At 39.1% G+C, this 11,843-nt stretch overlaps 2 protein-coding genes and 1 long non-coding RNA gene across 12 annotated transcripts in view; 2 read left to right on the forward strand and 1 right to left on the reverse strand.

The window, feature by feature from the left end:
• LOC143148695 (carboxyl-terminal PDZ ligand of neuronal nitric oxide synthase protein) overlaps positions 1–7,590 on the forward strand; it is a 49,444-nt gene extending 41,854 nt beyond the window's left edge. For 5 of the 6 annotated variants that reach the window (XM_076315289.1, XM_076315287.1, XM_076315285.1 and 2 more), the window contains 6 exons: positions 405–603; positions 1,029–1,153; positions 2,014–2,199; positions 3,281–3,463; positions 5,021–5,293; positions 5,636–7,589. In XM_076315289.1, the coding sequence (XP_076171404.1) occupies positions 405–603; positions 1,029–1,153; positions 2,014–2,199; positions 3,281–3,463; positions 5,021–5,293; positions 5,636–6,121 (1,452 nt within the window). In that variant the 3' untranslated portion in view covers positions 6,122–7,589. Of the gene's footprint in view, positions 1–404; positions 604–1,028; positions 1,154–2,013; positions 2,200–3,280; positions 3,464–5,020; positions 5,294–5,635 lie in introns of all 6 variants that reach the window. The other variant, XM_076315284.1, reaches the window with a different exon arrangement.
• Positions 1–11,843, reverse strand: part of LOC143148703 (uncharacterized) — a 47,761-nt gene that overhangs the window by 35,641 nt on the left and 277 nt on the right. For 2 of the 5 annotated variants that reach the window (XM_076315307.1, XM_076315303.1), the window contains exons 2-6: positions 11,320–11,702; positions 11,125–11,245; positions 10,284–11,032; positions 8,987–9,641; positions 8,742–8,895 (exon numbers count right to left, since the gene is read on the reverse strand). In XM_076315307.1, the coding sequence (XP_076171422.1) occupies positions 8,742–8,842 (101 nt within the window). In that variant the 5' untranslated portion in view covers positions 8,843–8,895; positions 8,987–9,641; positions 10,284–11,032; positions 11,125–11,245; positions 11,320–11,702. Of the gene's footprint in view, positions 1–8,741; positions 8,896–8,986; positions 9,642–9,747; positions 9,999–10,283; positions 11,033–11,124; positions 11,246–11,319; positions 11,703–11,843 lie in introns of those variants that run through there. The other 3 variants (XM_076315305.1, XM_076315306.1, XM_076315304.1) reach the window with 3 other exon arrangements.
• Positions 10,331–11,836, forward strand: LOC143148397 (uncharacterized). Its single transcript, XR_012992470.1, has 5 exons — positions 10,331–10,548; positions 10,800–10,956; positions 11,443–11,614; positions 11,709–11,764; positions 11,814–11,836. It is a non-coding gene; the product is annotated as an uncharacterized LOC143148397 (long non-coding RNA).

Here is an 11,843-nt window from a genome sequence, read left to right on the forward strand (position 1 = left end):
TTTATTTATCGTCAAAAGTGTAGTTTACGCGCACGAATGTTCGCTCTTGCAATATTTGACTACCACTGATTTCGATCGTTTGAAATCCGAAACGTTTGAGAACGCCGCGAAACTACGGGGCGTTTAAATATTTGTTGTTCGTGCGTCGAAACATTTGAAACGCGAAACCTTTCAAAATTCGAAATGTTTGGAACCTTGAACTATCAGATAGACGACAATCTAAACACACTCTCGAACGCAACAAATTGCGAAACTCGCGAAACGCCTTTCAGTTGCACCGATGGATACTGATACTTGTCTCGAGTACATTTCCCTGGTGTCTGGCCGCGTAGTATCATTGTATCGCGTACGATTTTTAAATATACTTATTAGTACGTTCGATTGAAAAAGTTGGATTTCGTTAGAGTCAAGCGATGAGGGTGGTCAGGACGGTAGGACAAGCTTTCGAGGTGTGCCATAAATTAAGTATAAACAACGCCACGGAAGACCGAGACCGAGGGGAGAAGGAGAGGGACCACGGGGAGAACCACCGTGACGTTTACGAGGACCAAGACGAAATACCGAACGAGCAGTCACAGCCATCGCCGTCTTCTGTGCACAAAGGTTTAATATCCGCCAACTTCTGTTCAACTATAAAGAAAGTCGTTTTCTCCCGCCCGTTAACCCCACGAAACCTTACGAGAGTTTATTTCGAGCCGTACAATACATTCCAACGCGTTTGCTTTAATTCTCTCACACACCAACCGAACGATAAATTCGCCCGTGGAATATTACGATTTTTCGTATCGTGTCGGACGACAAAGTAAACACGGATTCAAAGAAACCGACTCTTCTTCGCCATATCCATTCCGAATCGTTATCTGTTTCACGATAACGGCGTGCATCGCGTTACACGGACCTCGTGGTCGGAGAATTGCAAATTACTACACGTGCAGCGAATATTTTCTGTATAATTTCACAACGTTACGTTTCGATGAATATTTTTTTTTAATTATTTCGGAGAGGTAAAATTCCACACTGTGCTTCAGATATATCGCTCTTGGGTGACCCGGAGGACTCTGTACCCGAAAAGACTGTTGTTCCATGTCTTCTCAGGTCGCACGAGGTCCCAGCGACCACAGCGTCTACCTCGCCGATCAGACAGTCGCCGTCGGTAAGTACTATAATCACTGGTGGGTATCTATTCGTTGAAAGATGACCAAAATTTCGCATAACGAATAGAAACCATCTCTTTTCGTACATTACAATCTTTTTCACTGTGCAATTAACGAATTATTTTTTACGTTCGAAACTTGTTATTATTATAAGTTATACTATTATAATATTTAATATTAATATAAATAATAATATTTAATACTTTTAATTATAAGCGAAAAGAAACCGATAAGTCGTTAATGATCTCGATGCAATATTACTCTATATAAAAAAAAGAATTCATATAATTGTTCGAGTAAACGTTACGAATAAATAATTGTACACATTGGGTTGTTCGGAAAGACATTTCGTATTCGAAAATGGAGAATATATAATTTGATAAAATGTTTATACGCTCAAAAAAAATCGTAATCTAATAGTTTCTATTCGTTTATTGTTTGCCTGTCTTTGGTTCAGAGGAAAAGAATTGGGTCCGGTACGTGCTTTATAAAGTAGAGGAGTCACGGTTTTCGAGATCTCGTTGCGCGTCGAAAGAGTGAGGTAGATGGAATGAGAGCGAAAGTGAACGAGGAACGGTAAGAGACGAACGAAACGGTGTGCAAAGGATGGAATATCAGGCTCTAGAAAGATAGAGGGAGACGAAATATCGATGCTCGTCCGTCACGTTTCTCGCTCGTTCGTTTCCAGTCGGTCTCGTTCCGTCCTGCTCGCACCTTTGCGGGGCAATGAATCGATAGTGGTGGGGAGGGCTCAGTTCTTCGCGCGTAGACTAAGCTCCGCTCTCAACGAAGAAATACCACCGTAATCCTATCGCCTGAAATGGTTTGAGAATTTTATAAACTTAATTTGTCCGCGCAGGGCACTGTAACCTCCGATTGCGGAGGATTACTGGTAGGGGGCGAATTGACTGCTCTCAAGCACGAGATTCAACTGTTGCGCGAACGATTAGAGCAACAGAGTCAACAAACCAGAGCCGCCGTTGCCCATGCGCGACTCCTACAGGATCAACTTGCGGCTGAAACGGCAGCTCGCGTCGAAGCTCAAGTAAGCGACACACGACACTTTTGTAATGGTTTTTCGATATCACCTGTATGACATCACTGTGTAGGAGTTCGAAAAAAAAAATATGCACGATCAAATATTGTCTTCTGACTGCAGGTCGAGATGTGAAAGTTTTTCTTTTCTAGTATTTTTCAAGCTACAAGTATATAGAATTTGGAACTGTTTAAATTGGGAAAATACTAGTGGATAGTACTAATACTGGGGTGCAGAATATTGCTAAAGTAGTGGCAAAGCTCACCTACAAGTATATAAAATTTGGAACTACTTAAATTGAGAAAATACTAGTGGATAGTAATAATATTGGTGTGTAAAATACTGCTAAAGTAATGTTAGCTAGTATTGAATAGTATTGTTAACTAGTAGCTGCATGTTAGTAGATACTAATAAATATTAGTATCGTGTTGATAGTGCGGTAGATATTAGAAGTTATCAATGAGTACTAGTAGTATTGATAAATTATAGATAGAATTGGATACTAACGGGTACCACTAGATAGGACTACGTGGTAACATATACGCTAGTAGATACTAGTATGAATTGATAAATAGTTATACACATCACCAAATTCTATCAGCCACTTGCATTCGCGATAATGCAACACTAGATACTACCAATAAAATACTACATTCTCACAGACATTGTTAGACGAATACTAGATATCCATATTTAGTATATGTTAAATAGAATTTTCCATATACTAGTGTGTTAATTACTAGACAGTAGTCAAATACTAGACGCCGTCGATCACTACTAGTCGAATACCAAGTATTGTCAAGTCATTAGTAGATAAACACTGGACGATCTCAAATACTAGTGGCTAAATACTAGACACCGTCGATCACTAGTAGTCGAATACCAAGTATTACCAAGTCATTAATAGATAAACACTAGGTGCTCTCAGATACTAGTAGATATCTAATAGTATATCCCAGTGGATACTATCAGGTGTTCTCGAATATCAGCACCATACTGGTAAATACCAGTCGGTCGTCATAAGTGTTGGCAGACACTGAGTCGAATACTAATACTAACCGACTGATTCGTTTCGTTCTGTTCCCATTAGGCCAGAACACATCAGTTACTGGTGCAAAACAAAGAGCTGCTGGAACACATAGGCGCACTGGTCGGTCACCTTCGAGAGCAAGAACGCATCTCGAGTGGTCACGTAACCTCGCAGTCGCAGATGCCTGGTTCAGCAACGATACAGCAAACGACCACCATTCCTGACTTGTCGAACCTCGGCCAGGTAACGCTCTACCGTATACCCTGACACGAGTGTTCAACAGCCAGCAAGCCGTATGCCTGCGAACGTTGCATTTCGATTAACGTTTAACACTGTATTTTATACTTTCCTTTCTTTTTTTTTTTTTCTTTTTATACCGTTAACGCCTTTTGTACCGACGCCTTTTTTTTTAAACTTCTTAATAAACCGATTTACATACACTCATTTTTTTTTTCTTTCGTTTTGCACCCATCACCAATCAATCCATTCGGACACGACGAAAAAACTGTTCTCGTAAGAGGAATATAAATAAAAGACCGATGGTCATGCGAGTGCTTTACCATACGATGATACGTTTGACAATTTGGAATGTTCTCTTCTTTTCTTTTTCTCTTTTTTTTTGTCTTTTTTTTTTGTCTTCGTTTTCTTTTTAGTTTTACAATCGTGTTGTCGAGTTGTGCTTTTTTTTTTTTCGTCTATACGAGTTGATTGCGTTGCATTGTTCTTTTTCAGGTAAGACCTGACTGAATGTACGTTGAAAAATGTTTGCTAATCCGAATGAAGTTCCAGTTTCTTTGCACGTCGATAGACTGACACAAACGGTTATGTTGCTTGGAACATTTTGCATTTCCGAAGGTGACGATGAAGAAACATTACTCGCTAAGTTTTACTTTGTTATCGCTCGTGGTACAGAAGTTGAGCAAGTTCGAGTGGAACGATCGGGTCGTCCGGATGCGAGTGTGTATCGATTTGGAAACTGACGATAGCGGCAACAGCTAGGTGTTACTTTCCAAATGTATACCAAAGCTTACGTTCAGACCTCAACTTCAATCAATGTAAAAAAGATTTGCCTCGACCTTATTAACCGGGATGTCGATCAGTCGAAATTTGAATAGTAATCGGGTCACAAATGTTTTATAACAATGTTTCGTTGCAAGTTTTTAAAATCAAAGTCTTTTTTTCTCTCAATCTAATTTCTCTCTTCGGAAGAGGAGCAATCTTTGACCTAATTGAGAAATCTGTACAAATGCTCAGCCTTTGAAATGCGAGAAAACACTGCCGCTTATGCGCGACACGTTTCGCCCTAAGTTGGTCGACAGGAAGATAGCAATTTAATGCTGGCATTACGGCTAAATCGCTAATCCAATAATCGTGCTAAGCGCCGGTGTGACGATGTTATGTAACAGGTCTTCGCACGGGACTTTGGACTTTGTGCTACCAACAAATGCTAGGTAATATTATCAACTATGAATCTTTACCGTGTACCTCCTATTGAAAACTGGAAAAAGTCAACTCCAACAAATCAGGGGGAAATGAGGATACTAAGAAACTTAAGAGCCGAATGAAAATTTTTTGAACCATTGCACAACTTAAATATTAGTGTCATCGATCCTTTGCACTTCTATCTCACCTCTCTTGCTTGATACTACAATCATTTTATATTCTCAGAACACTGATAATGAAAAGATTATTAGACAATGAGTTCGTTATACTTCTGATCGATGCTTGTAGTGACAAAGGATTAAGACACACGCCTGTAATCTTCAGAATAATGTTCTAATATTAGTATTCTACGAACAGTGCCAACGGACAGGAGGGCAGAGTTCACCGTGGGAACTGGATCCACCCTCTCCTTATTGCTCTTACCCACCGGACTCTCTGTACCCCGGAGGCCTGAGCACAATAGGAATTCAAGGAAACAATAGCTCAACGGATCAGTTGCAGTTTCAAACGCAGTTATTAGAAAGGCTGCACAACATAAGTCCGTATCAACCTCAAAGATCACCCTACAATACACCGTCCCCATATGCGATGGGTCCCAGTCTCCTTCTGCCTCCCAGCAGTAGACCATCTGTGAGTAAATTCACAACTTGTATGTCACTGTACAGAAATACAGTGTTTCACAATATATCTTTCTTTCGGATGCAGACAGAAACAAAATGATGAAAGATTTCAAAGGGTCTAACCTCCACTTTCTTATGTTAGACTTCTCTAAACTATTCTACTTCTTCCTCTATGTACTTCTTCCTATTTATAACTAAAGGGGAATCAGTTAACCTCCAACTCCTTAGACTTCTTAAAATCGTTAACTTCAGTGTCTATCATCTTTTTTCTATCTATACATAAAATGAAAACATTGTTCTAATTGCCTGCCTCGTTCTGATAAGTTACCTAATCGATGTTTCAAATTTGCAGAATTCGGCTCAACTGTCTCCAAGTTCCATGTCGCTACGAGTCTCCCAACCAAACAGCTTCTCGTCGTCGCCGATAATGACTCACAAGTTGGAGAACTATGGAGGGAATTTGGAGGTTACGGATTCGAAGACAACATTCATCAGACCCTTGCCGTGTTCCAGCGAAAGAAACGCCGTTCACTTGGCCCAGGAGATATTGGGCAAGCAGGATCGAATCAATTTGCACGATGAAATACCGCCAATCGTGTTGGATCCACCTCCTCAGGGTAAACGTTCTGAAGCTAAGACTAAACAGGTGTCGGTTAAAGAGAATTCGAACAGTCAAGTAACGAACAACAAGAGCCCACAAAGTCAGAAGAACCTGGCAACTATCCTGAGGACACCTGGACCGCCACCATCTCGCACCACTAGCGCACGTTTGCCATCCAGAAGTGATCTGTTGTCCGAAGTGCAAAGGACTACTTGGGCGCGTCACACGACCAAATGAAGAATTCCTTTTCAACGTAGCCTTTAAACGATCGACGAAACATCCTTAACATATCATCTCTCGGGTAGAACTGTTTTTGAAGAATTTCTCTGGAAATTTGTACAGACTTTTAGAAATTAATTTTCCTCTGGATTAATATACCTTTTCTTGAGCGATTGGAACAGTTATACAATGTTACTAACAGGGTAATTTCATATCAGACATTGTCAATATTTTCTATCACTTGAATGAGATTGTTCATTTGTCGGTGATGCTGATTATATTATTATAGTGGCAGTTTGTATCATCTCACTTGACTGCATAGTTGTTTACACTCTGTCCAATTTCTGATGGATTTGTTAAATCATAAACATCAAACTGTTGTTGATCATGTAGAGGTTCTACCTGAATAGTCGTATTATGAAAATTTATGACTGGGTAATGCGCATACATGCGATTTCTTTCTCGCTAATCAGCGCAATAGTGTTCGTTTAGGTACTGGAATGTTAGTTTTTGATGTAGCAAGAGGATACATTAGTTTCAAATTTTCATTTACAATTTTCCCCTTGCAAAGACATTGTAGCGTTACTGTAGCTTTCATTACTACACGTGATACTTTGATTTATGTTGTGCAGCGTTCACAATACATTTGTAGTCTCTGTAAGATTGTAGTCAGTTTGTTTTTAAATCACTAGAAAATTAAACCTAGCGATAAGACCTCGTGTAAGATTGGAAAACGGAGATCGACGATAGTAGAACGATGAAGATTCATGTACGATACTAATTTAGTTTTCTCTTTAGACTGTCAAATTCGTGCCAAATAGTAGAGCTCTGAGAAGAGTTTATTTTCAATAAATCTCTAAGCGAGTAAAAATGTTTGTGATCAGCGCGTGGTAAATGAGTGTACATAAAATGGCATTCTTGTACATACTACTAAACTACAATCATTTTACATGACGATTCTGTGTTGTAAAACTCAAAGATGCAGATTTAGGCCGATAAAATTCCTGTAAGCTTTATAAAGAACATCATGAATACATAGAAAGGCAGTGAAACAATTATACTTTTTTATTGTATGTAATTTCATTATAGCACTTATAGATTGAAACAGTAAAGTCATTTCCAGAGAATATTGTTTTCAAAAGAAAAAGACAAATTGCATTTTGAACTCATTTGTATCGAATCTCTTGATGCTCTCCATTTAAAGCATTGATGAGCATAAGTTTCTCTTGTGGTGCTAACAATATGTTAAATTACAATTAAGAAATGTAAATGAAATTCTAAAATGGGACAAGATGAATGATTAGTTTGTAAGCAAAGGAAAGTGGATTATACTAAGAATATTAAGGGTTTGAAGAAGGTGTGAAAGTTAATTGAGAAATTAATTGGATACGTGAACGTCCATTTAATGATCACAATGGCCAATGAATAAACTGCTCTCTAAAGACCCATGTGTTTAATTGAGTTGTGCAATCAACATCTACTCGCAATTCCCATAAATAATTATACGGTAATCATGTTACGAGTTTCATTATTCTGAAAGTGTGCTTGTAGTTTTCTACCTTTTCTACCTTCGAGGCAACCAGTGCACCGCCAGAGCGTGAAACGACCAGAACAACCTCGTTTTTAAACTATACGCGGGTAAATATTACTCGATCTTTTCGTAGAAATTTTGCTCGTGACTCGACTACCAAACTGGTAAATTTAACTTCTTGTCTCCCAATTTTTTATTATAAATTTTTATCTACGAAAATAGGGTTATCTTTTCGCAGTGAGGAAACAAGTGTCAAAAAGTAGTATTTTTTTCAATAAATGGACACTTTTACGAATAAAATTATTCGGTAATGAAGTCGATCGATTGCATGAAGATTGGAAACTCCAGAGGTTGGAAAAAAGTAATTTCCCTGCAATTTCCGGAATTCGTGACTAGCTTCCGGTAGAGAAACTCGCGGACTGAAAATTGTTCCAGCACTCGTAGCAATTAAATGTAAAGCGGTTGGCATGGAAAGTAATTAATTGCAAAACGTGATCAAAAAAACATGGAGAGAGAAAATGGAAATACTTCTCTAAAGGTAGGTCACGAATCGGTAGAAAACTTCTGTATAATAATGGAATTTGTTGAATTTTTTAATAATTTACTAGAAGTTACTTTCCACAATTTTTTTTTCACGTTTACGATATTATTTTCGTATTCATCCATCATTTTTTCAAAATTATTCGAAAACATATTTTCTTTGTGTTTCATAAAACAAATTGTTATTTTTGATATTGTTTTTCTTTTGCTGTATACGAAAAATTAGTGAGTCGCAAAAACTCTGTTTCGAAATGGTAACAAAATTAACCGATGCAATGGACGTAACAAAATTAAAAAATACAAATTTATCGAAGTGATTGCAAGTAATTATAAATAATTTTTTAGAGTCAAAATTAATCGTGACAAAAATTAATGTTCCTATAACATTTTCCCGTTTTTAAAGAATTGCAACATCTATCCGAGTTGCTTTCCATTTGTATGTTTTTGTTTTAATCAGCAAATGAATCGACTACAAAAGCCGGCATCGCGTGCAAAGTAAAAACCGTAAACGAATTTAATATGTTCTGAGATACATAGTTTATTAATGAATGATAATATTACGCTCACTTAGTATTAGTCTGCCAATTATGCCGAAATAAAGTCCTCGAGCACATTTTGATGGTAAATATCACTTTGACCGCTGAGCCAAGTAACAACTGCTTTCGCATTACCGATTTCGAGAGGGACTACGCTGGTCAAATGCGGGAGACCACTAGACCTACTGCAAGCATCAAAATAAAAATAATAAAGTAAAATTAATACAAATGCGTAAAATATATATAGAGAAAAATAAAATACAATAAAATACTTACAATTTTCAAGAGGATTAAAAATCTGAAATCGATAATTTAAAATTAAGAAACATATGTGGAACGCATACAAGGTAATTTATCACCGCGAAGATTTAATTCGAGAAACCGGAAATCGAACTTCGTTTTGAAATTTTCGTAACATCGGAATAATGGAAACGCGACTAAAGATTAGTTATAAAGTGTAAAAAAGATTATCGATCTACGTAACAAATAAAGATGACAAATTAAATGACAATTTCCAAAGAGACCATTAACCTATAACTTTACATACCTTGCAAAATGATCAGATAGGCTTGATTAAAAGTGTTACCTGTCAGATCTTTTTAAAGGTGTGCCATAAAAATGATTTACACGCGATAAGCATTGCGTTTCGTGACATTTCACTAATTACGTTGCGCGCTTTCAGATTGTGAGAAAAGAAAGGAGCGGGGGGGTGAGACAATTTTCGTGAGTTTCCAGAACTCGCGTGTTAACGCGTCGCGGGAAGAGTAAAATGATTACGTAGGAAAAAAAGGGTGGGGTCGCATGAAGAATGCGAACTGTCCGTGAACACGATGGCTCGTTCGCCATGGCACCCTCTAGGGTGCGGCACGTCGCATGTGACCTCGTACTTCTGCATCATCTACTCCCTGCATAGATCATTGCTCCGTGGACTCTGAAATTACAAATTCGATCGTGATAAATTCCAGACCTACCTCACCCATCGAACGTAAAAATTATTTTCATTGTATCAACGAAAATCACGTGACATTGAAATTAACCTTTAATAAAAAATCCGAATATCCTATAAATAAAAACACCGACCAATAATAAATCGAATGAACGTTCCCTGAATTTTAGGTTAGGATCGACGACAAATACTCTGTACGTGCACCTTCTTCGCAATGTAACGCGCGTAACATTGCTTATTATCGCACAAAACCGTAGAAACTTATTCGAAAATATCAGAGTGTAGAAATAAAAGAATTTCTAAGATAAAATATCCACGAAAGTGGATCCCGATATTTTTTCACAGCTTGTACTTTCACAGCTTGTACTTTGATCAATAGTAATAGACTTAGATATAGGTACGAAATAGTAAAAATAAATTTCCAATTTCCGCGAAACATCTGTGCGCGATTCCACTCCGAGGTAATCGATTCGGATCGGTTCTCGAGTATAACCTGTACGTAATAAATTACACTCATCGGGCCAACCGTTCACGAAGTTAATTAGAACGTCGTTACGAGTCCCGTTTGTCGTGCCAGGTGGTCGACGTCGATGTAATCGGGTCGTGGAGCGAGGTAACTCTATTTACCGGTGATAAACGAGCGCGTGATTTCGAGGACTTGCGGTGTCGGGGCGATTGCATTAAGGTCGACTTATAGTCTTCGATACAGGCGCGGTTCCAGCATGGGATGACCACCGACAGGTTGTCTCCGATCCACGCGATGGCAGTTCCTTCGAATCCATCGACGCTGATTCGTCCGTGATTGCTCTGCCTCGTGTTCTCTCAACGTGGAAAAATTCTTCTCGAAGAATCGTAATACTTCTCGTACCTGCACCGAAAGTGTTTCTCTAAGGTACTTTCTTCACTATCGTGTTCGAGGTATCGCATCCTCGACATTGCATAGACAGTTTTCTTTAAGAGTTTCCTCGAGACGTGTTACGTATTCGAACGATTGGTATTACACTTTCGAAATTCAGTTCGATCGTACAGTACGAAATCCAATCGCGAATAGCAACTTCTGCGCGAGCCTACGTTAGCGTGACAATGGATGATCTACGAGCGAAATTCATGCAACTAATTGCCGGGCTTTGCCTCCGGGTGTAGGTGGAGGCTTCCTCCCCGCAGTCATCGGTCGACCGACTGTCGGTTACGTTTGCCATCACCCGAGACGACGACTACGTTCGAAGGAACGCTACCAGCCCGGTGCAACAAGAACGAAACACCGTAGACATTTGCGAGATGCAGAGGATATCCATAACTGGTTCGTATCTGCACGCTTAACGTCGACGAACGATTTTCTCGAGCATCTTTTCCGGACTAACAGGGACACGTTTCAGCTGAAAGCAATATAGTAACTTTTGTATTCGTTCTACCTTGTTTTACGATTAAAAAATTAATAAGAACAATCGATAGTCTCTATTTTCCAAACCTCTGCGAAGCGTTGTTCGATTTTCGCTCGGAACGTCCGTCAATATCTTCTTTGTAATTGGAGTGTTGCACATGGTGACCTTGAAATTAGGCGCCAAACTTTGGGAGCAGGTAGTACTTGTCTAAATAAACAAAAAAGTCTCAATGAACATGGGTCCGAATGTCGTTAATTTCCGAGTTACGGGATGTTTTTTACCGCGAGCTCTTAACGTGTAGGTCGTTAAAAGCGGATATTCTTTTTCCTAACGACTCCAGCTTGCTTTTGGAAGGTTTGTGCAAACTTTTCGCGAACTAATCCCAAGATTCTGACGGATTCCAGAGGAAGAGGGCGACGAGGACGAGTACTCCGCGTCGGCGTGCGCCATCATGCAGCGACGCAGTTCCAGTAGACGTCAGAGCAGACGCAAACGACGCCCGTCGTCGCCTTTCGGCACCGAGGCTGAAGCTACGCTTCGTCGACGATCGTCCGTTTACACTATCAGTTCTGGAGAGTCAGTGTTTTGCGATAAATATCAGTGCCGCACTTAGAGGTCCTTGTTCCTGTTCCAATGTAACTGAACAATTTTCAAATGTTGGCCACTATAGTGGTACAATGTATCGTACTTTAAAAATCTACGTAATTCAGGAAATCACATTTTACGGTGCATCTTTTTTCCGTCGATATAGTTTACAATTTAAATTTATTTGAAGAAAACTTAAAGAAAGATACTTAAATTTTAG

The sequence above is a fragment of the Ptiloglossa arizonensis genome, chromosome 6 (assembly GCF_051014685.1).
Source record: "Ptiloglossa arizonensis isolate GNS036 chromosome 6, iyPtiAriz1_principal, whole genome shotgun sequence".
In the NCBI taxonomy this organism is placed as follows: Eukaryota; Metazoa; Arthropoda; class Insecta; order Hymenoptera; family Colletidae; genus Ptiloglossa; species Ptiloglossa arizonensis.